This window comes from Eptatretus burgeri, chromosome 1 (genome assembly GCF_056783735.1).
Source record: "Eptatretus burgeri isolate ZD-2024b chromosome 1, Ebu_testis_v1, whole genome shotgun sequence".
In the NCBI taxonomy this organism is placed as follows: Eukaryota; Metazoa; Chordata; class Myxini; order Myxiniformes; family Myxinidae; genus Eptatretus; species Eptatretus burgeri.
The window spans coordinates 29,397,029-29,414,094 of NC_140961.1; the positions used below are offsets into that span (position 1 = coordinate 29,397,029).

A 17,066-nucleotide genomic window follows, 5' to 3' on the forward strand; every position below is an offset into this window, starting at 1 on the left:
CAACAGAAGTAAAGTGGATGTCAACTGCGAAAATGCAAATTCCGAATCCAGAGAATGGGGCGCGACCGTCAGGCGTGAAGGAAGGACTTTGGGCGGAGTCAGAAGCCAGTGGGTGGAGAAAGGCGTAGTCAAAAGCGAGTGGGCGTTGTGGCAGCCAGGATCAGGTGGGTGGGTGGAGCTAGCGACGAGGCGGTGAAGAAGGGCAGAGTCAGCAGCGAGCTGGTGAAGGAAAGCAGAGTCAGCAGGCGAATGGGCGGATTGTCGATCGCAGACCAGACAGAGAGGATGAGTTGACAGGAACCAGGAGCGATGAGCAGGGGTGGAAAACCACCAGTAGACGGGGAGCGCACGAATGGCCCCGCGACCCGTCCTTTTATAAACCCTGTGGTGCGGGGTGGGGCGACGACCTGAAGCAATGTGTCGTCATCTGAATCGGGTGCTCTGGTTGGGCCCTGGCCAGCACACGGCGCAACCGTGATGGCCGGAAGCGGCTCCACTTTACATCCGGCAAGAAGATTCCAAGCTGCAGAATCGTCTCGATCCGAACACCATGACACGAATCGCCCTGCACCGAACTCCCGACTCGTGCCCCTGCGACCGGCGGTCAGCGCCGGTCAATGCGCTGCCCTGTCCGTAAGCCATGTCGCCCGAGCCGTACAGCACGCCTCTGCCTGGCAGCAGCCTCACCGGGCGGAGCGGCGAGAAGACGTCCGCAGTCCACGTGAGAGATACTCGCGGCCGCGGTGGTCAGCGAAGACAGACGGTTAGATGCTATGGTAAACCCATGCACAGATCTGAACAAGATGTGTGCCATTCGTGCCCCGCTCTGTGTCCGATAATAAATTACCCCGGGGCTGCTCGTGGATCCGCCGTCATTGAGCATGCGGTCATTTATCAAAAGCAGTGGTGTGCGCGGTGCCAGCCCTGATCTGTGTCAGGAATTGAGGGAAAAGATTGGATATAATTATTAGATGTAGGTTTGGGGTGAAAAGAGTATAGATACAAGTCTTAGATGTCGACTTGGATTGAAAAAGAAGTTAGATATAATTATTAGATGGAGATTTGGGTTGAAAAGAGGGTGCCGCGTACGTACTGTACGGCGTTGGCATTTGGTGCGTTGTTCCTATATTCTCCCGGGCGTGGCATTCCTACAGTGGCGCCGTCGTTCCGGTTGTGCTTCCTATTTCTTCTGCCCAGTGGGTGGAAATTACGGTTGTGCTGCACGTGTTCCGTGCAGTGTGGGTGTTTGGCGTTTTGTTTGTTTTGGTCTTCTGTGAGGACGCATTCTTATGTGAAGGGTGCGGCCGCGGTTTTTGCAGGTGGCTGTCCGAATGCAGTACCGACTGACCTTCGCGAGGACCCATTCTTACAGTGAAGGGTGCGGCCGCAGTTTTTACAGGTGGCTATCCGAGTGCAGTGCCTGCTTGAATGTATCTCAGGAATAAGAGAAAAAGAATAGGAATGAAGTGAGAGATATAATCAGACCTAACTATGAGAATCACACAATGCATTTGTCCCATTATACAAGAGGGAAGGGACTATCTGTGTGTATATTAATGAAATAACTGTCTGGGGGCCACTGTATGATGGATGCCATTGCGTTGGAGGATGTGGTTCCCAGAACCGCAACTACATGTTCCAGGTAGGGTCCTCCCTTGTGTCTAATGGGTTACAACGGGCATATGCATTGTGAGGGATAAGTTAGGTGTTTCCCCCACTTCTCCCCTATCTTTTTTAGCCGCGTTGCGTCGCGAACGCTGGCTCTAAGAGAGCTCCGCATTCTTCTTCTTCTGGTGAAGACAAAACCTTTCTGGGGGTAAAACCTTTCTGGGGGTATGAATAGGGATTGAAGCAGGCAGGGAGGCTACATGGAGGTACCTGATGCACTGAGGTATCTGATGCCCTAAACACACTTGACGCCCTAAAGGCACCCGATGCCCTGGGGGCACCAAATGCCCTGGGGGCACCAAATGCCCTGGAAGCTGGCATAGCAAAGAGATTGACTGGTGGAATGACGCAGCTCTTGGACACATTCGTCCTTGTTCGACTTACACTCTCTGCTGGCATCCATATTTTCATATGCGCGTCAAAACCACATTCAAATCTGTGTACCAGAACCAAACTGCCACTTCAACCACAACAGCCTATTCATTGAAATTCTCTCCCAATGCCAGCGATACCCACCATACCTGCTTCAAACACAAATCTGACTTGATTTCCATCTCACTCAAAACCCACCATTCAAGCTTGTCTTTCCAGCCTTCACACGCAGCACACATTGCCATTGCCCAACAGCGCTGCTTCAACCCGACAATGACTATGTCTCCCTACCATGACTACACCAACCTCCATATGCCTCACCACTGCAACCGCCTTCCTGCACTTCCAGATCATCATTTCACCTTGCCAAAGGACACCTTCAGATCGCACTCGCACCCAAGCCCAGCACCGCTATGAATGGAGCCTGTTATACATTGAGCAAGCGTGCGCTCAATATTCCATCGTGTTCCTCTGCCAGTAAGGATAACTTTGTTATCCAGCATGCCATTCGCGCCCATCCTGGGTGTTCGGGGGCAGGCGAGGACCACTGCAAGTCGGCCCCATGTTGAGTCAGGAGCTCGTGCTTGTGACACTTCTCGAGAGGTATTGAGGACGCTTCCAAACCAGTAAGCTCGTAGAGAGGTTGACGTCACACTGGAGCATGCCCGGGCCAATCGGCACACCACCTTCAGAGCAAAGAAGGTTGCACCTGACCCTTGCTGCCAGTAGCCCCACCTACAAGAAGCGTGGAATCAACTTGGCGCCCGCCAAACTCCACCGCTCCGAGCTGCTCAAATAGCGGAGCGTTCCACATGTAGAAAGCTAGTTCAACAGTTAGCTGGTGGTTCACTCTTCTGCTGGTTGCTGGATTTGAGAGGATCCAGGTGCAGTGTGAAGCGAGAGGCCAGACCAGCAATACCACACCTCAGATTATGCTATTTCTATTTCTCTCTATCTCTCTACCGTGGACGCACAAAGAGCCATAAAGCGAGGGCAATGTGCGACCAAACGGTCTTTTAAGAGTGACTACTTATTCGCACCCTGCCCATTCTTAATCTAAACAATGACACCACACCCTGCTTGCACCTCTTCAACACACAAATGGACACCTTTATTCCTCACCTCCTCCACACTTTGGACCAACACGTTCCTGCAGGGTAAACCCAAAAGGTTACCAATGTCTGTCGTCTGTCGTCGTCTGTCGTCCTCTCTCTCTCTCTTTCCACGGAATGAACCTGATGGTGCGTGTAATGTTAATATAAGTAAGATTGTATAAGCGAGATATATCGGGGTAACTCTGCTCTTTGTCCCTTTGCTATATCAGAAATGTCTTTTTCCACACCACACAAATACTGTATGTCCCTGCTGTATGGATGCCCCTGTGAATAAACCCCAGTCTTCACTGTGCCACATGCTTTTCCTCACTCTCCTATTTGTAAATAAACCTCTGAGAATTGGTCGTCTCAACCTGCTTGTAATGTTCTTTCTTCCATTGGTCCAGCACAGTCTGCATTATTGTTAAACGTGAAGTTTCACACCATATGATTTTCTCTCGTTAGCCAGTGCATACCCACGGTTCTTGTTCAGCTGTACTTATATAGAATGATGTTATTAAAGATGTACATGCAGTTTGTAAGAAGTTGATATTTATGTACTGGTATTAACATTGCAGTCAGGCTGCTAATTTGTAGTCTCAGAATGTGGTGACACGACAAGAGTAACCAAGTACTGTTGTAACCAGTTGGAGTGTTTGTATAAGCTTGAAGCAATAATTGAGGAAGTGTAAAGGAGGCAGTGGTGGAGGCCATTGGTGAGAAATAGTAAGGTGAGAATAGAAAGAAATAGAAATAGTGAGAAATAGTATGGCCGTTGGTGCCGAAAGTTGTCATTGGGACCGGCGCGGCTCTGGTAACTCCGCTCGGTTACGCCGGATCCGAGTCGGTACCTGCGACTCGGTTCAGACAGAGTCGACTGAGGGTGTGACTTCCCCGGTGATTTGACAACGTGGGTACTAAGGTATATTGAAATTTGGCTATTAACACTACCCCACGCCGTCAGAGAATTGGCGATCACGGTCTTTAAATGACCCGTGACCTTTCGGAGTTGTCCGAGAGTCACGACCTAAATTCCGGGTGTTCGGTGGGAGATGTCGCTCTACTGCTCCACCTCGTGGTCGTTTATCGCCACCGAACTCCAGCCCACAACAATACGACATACGAGGAGACAGGTGGAGCGGAGTGGGATATATTAAGTATATGGTTAGAGAGGATGAAAAGTGTTGCCTCATTTGCATAAGTAACAACGTTATAAATATTGTTGCGGTTCTGGAAACCACATCCCTCCAACACCAATGGCAGCCAAAATACAGTGGTCCCCAGTCAGTTATTTCATTAATATACATTCAGATAGTCCCTTCCTTCTTGTCTAATGGGTCAAACGGGACAGTGTGTTGTGTAAATCTCATAGTTCGGTCTGATTAAATCTCTGAACTCATTCCTATTCTTTCTTTTCCGCTATCCAAGCAATGGGTCCTCGCGGAAGCCGGCGGACATTGCCCTCGGACAACCATCTGTAAAAACCACGGAAAACCAACACCAAACGCCCATGCTGCACGGAACACGTGCAGCCCAGTGGTAATTTCCACGCAAGGGCAGCAGTAGAAGCCCACAATAAATGACAGCACTGGACAGAGCACGTGCAGCGCAACGATAACCCCTGCCCACTGCTCCAGACTCCACCTTCCTCCACCCACTGGTTTCTGATTCCACCCAAAGTCCTTCCTTCACGCCTGTCGGCCACGCGCCCATTCTCTGGATTGACGCTTCGCTGCTCGAAGTGCCACAAAGCGGGAGACGACATGCCAGCTGTCAGGGAGGTATCACCCAGCGGAACATCCCCCCAAAACGTATTGGTGGTGCGTTCGGGCAATCATGCAAGGTATTGAGAAACCGTTAGCCTCATCTCCTCTCCCTTTTCTCTTCATCGTGTGTGTGTGTGTACATATTATATATATATATATATATATATATATATATATATATATATATATATATATATATATATATATATATATACATATATATACACACACGATGTCATGGCACCTGTCCTTGCGTAAATTAAGAATGTACAAGAATTATATCAGGATAACTCTGCTCTGTGTCTGCTTTTGTAATTTGCTTGTTTATTGCCACACCTCTCACATTTCTTGCCTGCGTACAGTACATACAACAATAAAATATATTCACTTTTTTTTCCCCTCACCTGCCTGTTAATAACTAATTTTGTAGAAATGTTGCCAGCTCGTTTGTCTTTTCTTTCATTGATCCAGCATGGTCCGTATTCTAACCAAGCCGGGACTTTATTCCCAACGATCTGTTCCTTTTAGCCAGTACGTCCTTGGCAGTGTCACTCGGCTGCATCTGATCCGGTAAAGTGATCCGGTTTGGACAAGGCATACCGAGGGCATGTCCCCCGGTAATTAGGTCACATGATTAATTAGGTAACCCGGTTAACCTATAGATAGAGGACCCTCGGTCACGTGGTTGAGTTATTGGCGTTCACGGTCGGTTGGCAGCCCGCCGCGTCACATAATTATCCGTGTGCGACGGCCTGCAATTCCAGGGAGTCTGGTGGGAACCCGAGATAGCTTCCCCCCTGGTGGTCTTCTCACCGGACCCCTGGCCCGCAGCAAAATATATTTTTATGTTTGGCCTTTTTTTTAACAGATCTAAGGCTCATAGCAAAAAAACCCACCTGTCTATTTCCATGGTCATCGATGTGAAGAAGTACAGTCTCTTGAACTTCTCGGCCTCACCATCAGTCGTGACTATTCTTGAGCCAATCACATAGCAAAGCTGGACTCCAAAGGCAAACACAGACTGGGCATCCTTGGTCGATCAGTATCTTCTTGGAAAATAAGAGCTACACTCAGTTTACAAGGCTCTACAAGGAAATCTAAAGCTCTCAAAATCAATGGAATCTCTTGTGACAAGGCACAAGCATAAAGTCTGTTACTTTCACATTGCAGGTAGATCATTGGTCTCTTTCGTCTATTATCCGACGTTGCTCCCTCTGCTCCTAAAGACTCCGACCCTCCTCAGAAAATGCAGCATGCACATGTTCTTCCAGTAACCCCCTCGTGGGTAAACTTCAGCTTTTATTCCTCACCTCCATTGATGGCACCACCTGCCATAGATCGTTCTGTCTCACATTTCCCTACAAGACTTCAAGCAAGCAGTACACCACCATCTGTTGTAATCCCCAATTCTCACCCATGGTCTTTATTACCCCCATGGCAAGTGTTTTTCCTGTCCCCCCTCTCCGCTTTTCCTGTTCATTCATTTCCTTGATACCTGTTCCACTGTCAGTTTTACTTTTCTCTTCTATGAGCCTCACTCCTGTTAAAGAAAAAACCAACAACAAATCACCAAACATGATGCCTTACTTCTTAAAAACACAGCTTATGAGCTTAGGTGAAGGACGCAACTTCCCAGGGCAGTGTAGGTAATGGCAAAACCAATTCTATGACACCGATTTTTCTTTCCACACTCAACGGGGCAATGAAGGATAAATTTTCTCCTCCCAACGGCATTTGCAATTAAATGCTGGTGCGACGTGCATTCTGCAAATACAGAAGTGACCAACAGATTGCTCTTTAAAATGGACACAACCAATTATCAGTAAAGACATCTTTCCTTCACTGGTGCAAGCAAGCTGCATGGTTTGAATATGCCATACCTGGTGTGCATCCCAAGTGGAAACGATGAGTGCGTTCAACGGATTCACCACAAGCTTGGGGTCCCGCATCGCACTACGCAGTTGCTGCAGGATCTCGCTGGTTACCTTCTTCTGCATAATGCAGCCTGAAAGTTTACAAGAACAGCTTTGTAGTGGTCCATAGATAAGACATGAGGCAATCAGATTTGGGCTTCAAGACTACAGCTGATGATTTACACATTTCCTTCTGTGGCATCCCCAGGCCAACAAATTCTGAAAGCCTGGGAATACAATACAAAGCATGCTATATACCCATGGAATCTTTTGCAAAAAAAAATACAATTTTTTTTTTTTAAGTTGTTAATATTTTGGTTCGTTAATTAGGTTACTCATTCGTACCCCATGCTCTATACAGAACATCAGTTCTGCTGAAGCAGTTTCTCGGCTCGGGTTGCAAACCTGAACAGGTTGCCACTCTGAAGCAGGGATTGGTAATTTGGCAACGGTGCTGGTGACAGCTCACCTACTCTTTGTGAACGACACTGTGGAATCTTTAACATCCACCAACTCGTCCCAACAGACGGGACGCTCCGTTTAAATTCCCATTCTAGAGATGACACACACACACACACACACACACACACACACACACACACACACACACACACACACACACACACACACACACACACACACACACACACACACACACACACACACACACACAACCCTGCCTGTGAAACACTGGGATGACAGTTTATAGCGAGGTCAGGATTCAAATTCAGGCTCGACAGCTTTAGAGGTGAGTGTGAGTACATCTAAAGTTTAGACTTTAGACAGTCAGCCCTATTACTATGTTCCACAATAAAACAAGTTTAATACAGCATTACTTTTGGTGATTGGTTCCTCTACACCCCAACATTCTTGCATGGTAATCCTACTCCATTAACTAAGGCAATTATCTGTATGTGTATGTCTATATGCATGTATGCACATCTGAGAATAACAGAAAAAAAAAAACAGGGCTGGTCTGATCTCCACAACATGTTGGTAGTTTCCAGGATATCCCCCCCTCCCAGTGAGGTTGGGGGGGGGGAGGGAGGGAGAGACGACTTGCCAATACTCCCAAAGGGAGCAGGTGTACCTAGTGTATTTATATAACACATATTTAGTAAATCCACTGCTCTGATCTCTGATGCAGCTCACCCTGTCTTTAAATCATCATGTCCAACACTTGCCACTGATATTGAGGGAGTGAGCCGAGAGAGATCGTGAGGCTTGTGCATTAACCTCACTTTCTAAAATCTGCGCAGGCTACCAGTCTCATCGATACATCGGTGATACCGACTTGTTGAAGACCAGGTGATACTAATAATGAAGGCCGAGGTGTGATGAAATTTTTTGCTGGAATATTCGACCTCTGAATGATGGAACTGATAATTGGACTACGCTTACGAGGAAAAATGGCTCATATTGATTATGTACTCAACAGACTTTGCATTGTCATTGTGGCTTTATCTGAGACCTGCCTAACCAATACAGGAAGAATACAGGAAGAAAACTTCACATTCTTCTGGTCAGGCAAACCTGAGGGACAGAAGCATGAACATGGCATGGGCTTTGCAATTAAGAATCAACTGGTCCTGCATATTGATGATCCGATCCGTCACTCAAACGAGGTTGAAGTCCTTACGCGTTTCCCTCATTCCATCTGGTCACATAACTTTTGTCAGTGTGGAAGCACCAACTCTGACGCATCCATGACTGAAAAATGTGTACCACACCTGAAGACGACACTATTAATACTTGGCGATTTCAATGACCGTGTTGGCAGCAATTTTCACTTGTGGCCACAAGTTTTGGGTCGTCGCGGTATCGGAAAGATGAATGGAAACGGGCAGCTATTGCTGGAATTTACCAGTCACCACAGCTTCATATTTACCAATACCTTATTTCCCATGAAAGATGCTTGGAAAGTCATATGGTACCATCCCAGATGAGGTCACTGGCACCAGCTTGACCATGTGCTTGTAAGGCAGCGAGATACAAAACAAATCTTCCACCGTCAAGCAATGCACGGTGCAACCTGCAACACCGACAATGCCTTGGTTCGTTGTAAATGTAAACTCAAGATTCTTCACAAGCCAAAGAAAAGGCATATGGACCATCCGAGGATCAACACTGTGAAGCTACAAGATCCTTTCACTCAGCAGCAACTGCAAGAACAACTCGCATCTGCTTTTGACAACAAATCTACGATTGATGACTTAGTTCCAGAAATCCTATTGATACACACTTGAGATGCTGTCTATGAAACAGCCAAATCAGTTTTGGGTTTGCGTTGCAGGAAAGACCCAGACTGGTTCAGAGAAAGTGTCTCGGCTATGCTGCCCCCAATAGAAAAGGAAAGACAAGCTCTGATCCAGCACAGATCTGGCAAAAATGAAAGCAAACAAACAGCATTTCAGGCATGCCTGTCAAGCTGCTCAATTGGAAAGCAGATGGCGTAAACAACAGTTTTGGGACTGTTTGTGTGGACACACACAACAGTGTGCAGAACAGAATGACAGGAGAGGCTTGTTCCGTGGTCTCAAACAAGCAATTGGTCCAACAAAAAAGTTCACTGCTCCCATCACTAACTTAGCGGGAGAGCCTTTAACATCCGATGAAGATGTAATGTGCATTGTTGGACCGAGCATTACCTCGAACTGTACTCACATGAAAAAAAAAAGTCAGCAGAGAGACTCGTGGGGTTTCTTTCGACAACCAACAAACTTTACCCCCTGCCCAGACTATACCCGCGGTTAAAGTGAGCTCACCTGTTTTATACCCCGGGTATATTCTGGGCTAGTCCAGTTTATACCCCGGGGTATTATTTAGGCTAGGCTATTTAATACCCCCCCCCCCCCCAGGACAGATTATACCCCCACACTCAGACACACAAAATATTCAAGGATACAGTGTTAAGTTTTTGATTTTATTTCACATGCCGATGACAACATTATCCACTACAATACACAATTTTAATCGCTTGAATGCCGCCACAAACGAATGAAGTGCAGACTACAATGAATCATGAGCTGAATAAAATATATGATTGGCTTGGTACAAATAAGCTATCCCTGAATTTATCAAAAAGGAAGCAGATGTTACTGCAACACGATTCACCAACTTTTAAAAATTGGTGAATCTTCAATACAGCCAACAAACTGCTTCAATTTTCTTGGCATCCTGATTGACCAGAATCTGACATTTAGATCTCAAACTCAAAAGCACTGAAGTAAAATTTCGGAAACTATCGGGATTCTAAATTAATTGAAACATGATTTGCCTCAGTTTAATTATGGTATTTTGGTGTGGGTTTTCCAAATCCAAAAGTTATTTACTCTTCAAAAGAAAGCCATTTGTGTTGTCACAAAACAAAAATATTATGTTCACACAATTAAAAAAAAAGCTAAATACTGTATTCTTAAAGTTCAAGATCTTTTCACACTTCAAGAATTAAAACTCTATTATAAACTACAACACAAAATGGTTCCAACATATATATCCTCTACGTTTACCCAAATATTTATATGTATATTTTATTGACATTTTCATTAAATATAAAGATATGTTGAACATCTTTGGCAAATAAATTATCTAAACCTGAATCTTGTACATAGTTTATTGAGAAATGATCTAACAAAACATATATCCAAATACTAGTTATGGTGACAATGTATTTCTTACCATTTGTAGTTTCTTAAAGAGGGCCGATGATGTCAATCCCAACCAGACTCCAGATCTTGGCAGGAACAGGTATGGGGTTGAGTGATGGAGCTTCCTTGCTGACTTTGGGATTAATGACGAAACATTTCGGACATGCCTTCACGTATTCTTGTACATTGTTCTTCGTGCCTCTCCAGTAATATCGCTGAGATATTTTACCCAAGGTTTTTATCTCTACCAAAGTGCCCTCCTGTAGCTGGATTATCATGACAGGCCTTCAGAATGCTGGGCACATGGGTTTTAACAAGAACCTCCTTGTCTCCATGGAAGAGAGTTCCACTGTCAGAACGAAATGGCTTTGCTGTTTGACGAAACTGAGACTTTGCATTCACACGCTTGGCAGGATCCAGGTCATAGATATGCTGAGGATACTTTCGGTCAGAGCTGGTGTAGAAGTTCAAAATCTGGTTGTACAGGTTATCATCCATGATGGATTTTTTTGTGAAAGTTTGAAAACATTATGAAAAAAAACTGCATAATATGCACACGAATACGATCTTTCCAGTTTCACAACCAAAGGGTGAATGAAGATATATGATCCATATTTGCGCTGAACTGGACATCAAATCCAGGAAATCAAAGTGCACACGACGTGCGAGTTTCACAATCCAGTTGTTACTGTAAACGATGTTGATCTTCGGCACCGCATCGATCAATGTTGCAGTTACATGTTCTTTTTAAAATTATGATGGAAAGAAACTCTGGACATTGAAATACAGCCTTATTTATGAAGAACACAAGGGCGTATAATCTGGACTAGTGGGGTATAGTCTGGCGGGGGCTTAATCTGGCCTGCTCCACCGGCACCAGAATGAAACAAACACATGGCATTCGGCACCATACGCAGGGTAATAGAAAATGAATCTGTTCCTCTACAGGACAAATGATCCAACTTTCTGTCACTTGGAGAGAATAAAGCAAATTTGGCAGAGTTTCTTTCTGAGCAGCTCATGGCACATGCTTCTTCTCTTGTATCCAAAACACTTGTAGTGGCTGGAAGATTCAAGCAAATTACAGATTTTAAATCTTCAGATCCAGGGATGGACATATCGCTCCTACAGGATACACGAGGAGGCGGATACGCGCCTTATTCTGCACCGCATTCACATCAATGCCAAAACAGTTGTGGTTTCAGCACATGACACTGATGTGCTTGTCTTGCTAATTGCACATTTTGATAAGATGTAATGCACTCAGCTGTGGATGAAGGAAGGGACTTCTAAGAAGCCTAAATACATTCCCATCCACAATATCCACCAGGGACTACCCTTGAGTCAGGTGGAAGCCTTGCTCTCATTTCATGCCATTACGGGCTGTGACAGTGTGTCACAGCTTGCGGGCCATCGTAAGAAGGCAGCCTGGAAAGTATTCCAGAAAGTCAACTTTTGACAGATCAAGTTCCAGGAGATGCCACGGAGGATGTAATCAAAGCTGCAGAGAAGTTTATATGCCGCTTGTACAAGCTGCCTGATAATGTTGACACCTGTGACAAGGCACGTAGTCATGCTTTTCTGCAAGGGTCGTTCGCAGGAAGCACTTCCGCCAACATCTGATGCAGTGAAACTACACATTAGACGTGCACATTATCAGGCCTTAATATGGAAGCAAACATCTCCACACCAACACTACCCCAAGTAACTGACACAGGTTGGACATATGCCGATGGGCACTTGGTGCAAAGTTAATGACACTTCCACCAATTCCTAAGATGTGCCGTGAGATTGTCACATGCAGCTGCACCACAGCCTGTCAAAGCAACAACTGCAGCTGTAGGAAAGGGAAGCAACCTTGCACTGTAGGATGCATATGAACAAGAAGAATGCAGAAACAGAAAAGACTAGGACTTACTCAGAGAAAGAATGAATACCAAAACAATGAGTGGATGGACAGAAAGGAGGAGATTGGGACCATACTCCATGCAGAGCGTTGGTGCTGCTTAAGCAGTCTTCTTGGCTACTGGGCACAATCCTGGATGGGTCGCCACTCTGACAGTATACCAGTATGCTGGCACTCATTTTGCCGACCTTAGAAGGTGACAGGCCATGGACAGAAAGGAGGAACAATTAATGATATGCTTATTTCGAAAAATAGTAATACAAAGCACCCTACTGGACATAGGAGAACAAAGCAAGGTGATGGTTTTCCGAAACAACTGTTTCCAATATTGATCTTTTGTATCTAAATCACCATGTCGGTAAATGAGGGGTATTGCATAGGTAAAGCACTGCTAAAGTAAATTTCAGCTACTTTGCAGCTAGATCCTGGGTACCGGGTGCAAGATACCATTCTGTGTAGGTTAAGTATTGAACATTTGATGGACAATGGGTAGATTTTAATCATCATTGACACATAGCAATCAACCGATGATCTCTCTGAAGCATTGCTAAAGTTCAAACCAAATCATACCACGGTACCCCAAATTTCACCAAATGGACACGTCCAAATTCACTTTCATCTGCCAGGATCGCTGAAATCTACTTTAACAGGCAGCAAGTGCGTAATTAATGTATGTACTTTGAAGAATGATTTGACGTCATACTAATTGGTTCACGAGTGCCAGCCAGAGTGACCACTATATTAGTTATGTCTGTGTGTCTGTCTGTCTGTCCAGAACATAACTCCGTGGACTTTGATCCGATCTTGATGAAACTTGGTTATGTGTTCGATATCAATGTCTAGTTGTGTTTTCCTGGATGAGGGTGTGCTCCGCCGATTGTGGGCGGAGCCACGCCCAAAAAAAATAGCCATTTTAAGGGGTAGTCGGATTAAAAATCTATCTTCTCCAAGGGAATTGACTGAATGCAATGGGTTATTTGATATTTGAATAGCAAAATGAATTATCTAAAACTCGTCATCCGATTTTCATTTTTGTCCCAAGGTCAAGGTCACAAAGTCAAAAACTTAGAAAATTGCGAATTTTGACATAAAAATCATATGACCGCCCAAACTTTGAGAGCTAGGATGACAATATTTTTTATGCATAATCTTGGGGTCATTCCCCACCTAAAGTATTGAAACCATTTTGCTCTATCTCGAACACCTTGCCCGTGGCGCCCCCTTCAAATTTGTTTTTACGCTGATTTCATCAAAGTATGGATAATCCGAGGAGTGTGAAATGCCATATAGCCTATATGATATCAATGATCTCTCGGACTCTCTGGAAAATCCTCTATTTCTCTTTGCCGATGACTCAACCCTCTGCCGTACCATCTGTCATCCCTTAGCCCGGCAAGCAGCAGCTTCTTCGCTCACTGCAGATCTGGATAAAATCACAAACTGGTCCAACACGTGGAACATGTCTTTCAATCCAGACAAATCTCACACTCTCACTATGTCTCTTCGAAAGGACCGTTTACAAAACCCCCCCATCCACTTTCTCAACAATCCTCTGGAAGAAGTCTTTTCTTTCAAGCTTCTGGGTCTCACTATCTGCCATGACCTTTCCTGGGAAAGTCACATTTCCAACCTTGCCTCAAAAGCCAGTCGCCGACTGGGAATCCTCCGTCGTGCAAAGTCCTTCCTCGGCCCTCTTGAGCTCCTGACCACTTACAAAGCTTTTGTCCGTAGCCTGATGGAGTACTGCTCTCCCCTCTGGGCTGGTGCTCCTGCCTCCCACCTTTCTCGACTTCACGCTGTCGAAACCAGGGCTTTTAAGATCATTGGCATCTCCCGCAATGAAGCTGAGTCTTTGGGCCTCTCACTCAATCACCGCAGGTTGGTCGGTGGTCTTTCTGTCTTCTACCGACTCCTCTCCAGCCTTGCCCCCCCTGCTCTCTCTGCGATTTGTCCCAACCACATTTCCACAGGGCGCTCAAGGTCCGCCAACAACCCCTTCTGGTAAAACTACCAAAATCACGAATCACTGCTCATCTTCACTCTTTCATTCCTCTTTTTTCCCGCCTTTGGAATAAACTTCCTCACTCTATTCTTTCCCATTCTTCCCTTCAGGCTTTCAAAACAGCTGTTCACCACCACCTCTTATCTTCCCCCATCCAAATCCTCGATCTTTTCTACCCCCGATAATCCACCCAAGCCCACTTCCTTCAATTCTCCTGCTTTCCTTCCTGAAAGTCCCTTTAATGTCCATCTTCCCCTCGCCATGTTCCCCGTCCCATCCCCATCCCTCTCCCTTCCACAGTTCACCTGTGTCTGTTCCCCAATGTTTTGTCCCTTCCACTCCCGCCCCTCTTGTCTCATGCCTCCTTGCTGTGAGTTGTGTGTTAGCTCTCATACGAGCCTCGACCAAGGTATACAAAAAAAAAAAAAAAAAAAAAAAAAAAAAAAAATGACGTCATATTGTTCCTGGAATGTTCCAGAGGAAGTTGTGCACCAAAGGTCCTAATCCTTGACCTTTGACCTTTAAAAGCCACAAAGGTCAAATTTTCAAAATTGTGGGAATCGAACCGGGTTTTCGACCTTCTTCGACGAACTAACTCCAATAAGCTACAGCACGTATTCTGTTTCCTTATTTTAATGTCCACAACATTGTTTTGTGACCTTTAAAGGTTGGTTATGCAAAGATCAAATTTTGAAAGTTGTTAAATGAAACCGGGTTTTCGACATTTTGCAGCTAATAACCTGTCACCCGTACCACATCATGTTGATAATTTTTATAACTTGGTCAAAAATTATCACATTCTCTCATCCTTGAATTCTGAAACAATCTACATCGTCAAATACCGATCCTGAACCATCGTCGTCTTCACACTTGTTTATCATAAAACTTTGAATTCAAGATGGCAGGCAAACCAAACTGGTTACAACTTAGGTGACAACACGTTAGGGAATCCTTTTGGTATTACAAGCACGTGTATCATCACCATTTAAGCCTCTGGGCTGATCACATTCAATAATATATGAGGATAATAATGGTGGCCATTTTGGAATTCAAGATGGCAGATAAAGCAAACGAGATACAACTGAGGTGACAACATATTTGGAATTCCTGGTATCACAAACATCAGTATTGCCACCATTTTAAAACTTCAATAATGCTAAGCAGAGTTATAAGGCAAAAAAAAAAGAGATGAAAAATGGTGTCCATATTTTGTTTTTTATTTCAAATTTGAGGGTCAAAATCTCAAAATTCAGCCTGGCAAACAATTTTTTTGAATTCAGCACCCTCAAATTATCCCATAAAACTTGTTTGCCCACTTTTAACATGAAATACCTACAGCTACAACATTCAATTTTTCTCAAATCTGGACCTGTCTCCTACATTAAAACTTTATTCTCTGTTTAAGGTCGGTTATCACGAGCAGACAATCAAATGTTGGTTGATTTTTCATGAACTTTCCCAAATGAAGCCTCGAGATTCGATGAAGCCTCGGGATTCGATGAAACCCTGGGATTCGATGAAACCCCGGGATTCGATGAAACCCCGGGATTTGTTTGTTTTGTCTCCACTCGCTACACTACAGGTCACGACCTTGGAATATTCTAAAGTTATTGTACTTGTGAAGCCAGATCGAGATTTTTTGGTGCGAGAATCGTTCAGACTCTTCCCCATCCCATGTTGTGGAAGCCAATGTACTCTTGCTGTCTTAAATAAGTTGCTTGTTGATTTCAAACGAATTGTAAGTTCTTGTATGAAGTACAACACACTTTCCAGCCCTTGCTGGTGTGTTAGTCGGTATGGGGTTCCCTTTTAGGAACCGAACCCTTGAAGGGGGGCGGGGGGTTTCCAGTGAAACTCGAAAGAGGAACGGGGGGGGGGGGTCGATTCCGGGAATTCCGAACACCAACTTCAGGTGAAACGGGCCGAGTAAATGGACTTTAAAATCTTTCCCATTTAATCTGCGATTATAAAACTTATCATCAAACGCTGCTCGGCTGAACAACCACCTTGAACCACACGAGTTCACACTTAAGACCCTGGACCAGGTACGTTGGTCCAAAATCGAAGGCAAGTTCGAAGTTAATGAAATCATAGATTTTTTTTAAACGAGTCATGAAACAAGACGGGGAGAGAAAAAAAAAATCACAACCTCAACGTGCGAGTCCAAGGAGACATCGCGCAGTTTCTCCCTTCAACCCCCTTTGTACAGGTATCCAACCGTAAATCCCCCGATACGGATCAAGGTGTGCTTACCTGATGTTCTGGATCAAACACAAAAACACGACTCGTCCGGTCTCCGCTGAACAGAACACTTCCCGCTTGGTCTCTTCACAACCCGCACAACCCAGCACACACGCACAAAATGGTTTTATTGAAGAGACGCGTTTCAAGATATAGAGAGAGAAAATATAAAACCACCGATGAATGTGCCACCGTCTCACCGCAATAGTTGTCGCAGGGTGGGTGGGATTGGGCGTTTCAAGATAGAGAGAAAAAATAAAACCACCGATGAATGTGCTACCGTTTCACCTCAACAGAAGATAGAGAGAAAAAAATAAAACCACCGATGAATGTGCTACCGTTTCACCTCAACAGAAGATAGAGAGAAAAAAATAAAATCACCGATGAATGTCCCACTGTTTCACCGCAACAGAAGATAGAGAGAGAAAAAAATAAAACCACCGATGAATGTGCCACC

General features: G+C 44.9%; 1 protein-coding gene across 4 annotated transcripts in view; it reads right to left on the minus strand.

Annotated features, from left to right (window-relative positions):
• XPNPEP1 (X-prolyl aminopeptidase 1) overlaps window positions 1–16,839 on the minus strand; it is a 65,846-nt gene extending 49,007 nt beyond the window's left edge. Inside the window, exons 1-3 of one of the 4 annotated variants that reach the window (XM_085877161.1) lie at window positions 16,622–16,810; window positions 8,708–8,845; window positions 6,781–6,905 (exon numbers count right to left, since the gene is read on the minus strand). In XM_085877161.1, coding sequence (XP_085733287.1) covers window positions 6,781–6,897 — 117 coding nt within the window. In that variant the 5' untranslated portion in view covers window positions 6,898–6,905; window positions 8,708–8,845; window positions 16,622–16,810. Of the gene's footprint in view, window positions 1–6,487; window positions 6,665–6,780; window positions 6,906–8,707; window positions 8,846–16,517; window positions 16,602–16,621 lie in introns of those variants that run through there. The other 3 variants (XM_085877156.1, XM_085877163.1, XM_085877167.1) reach the window with 3 other exon arrangements.
• Window positions 16,840–17,066: the final 227 nt, after the last annotated feature.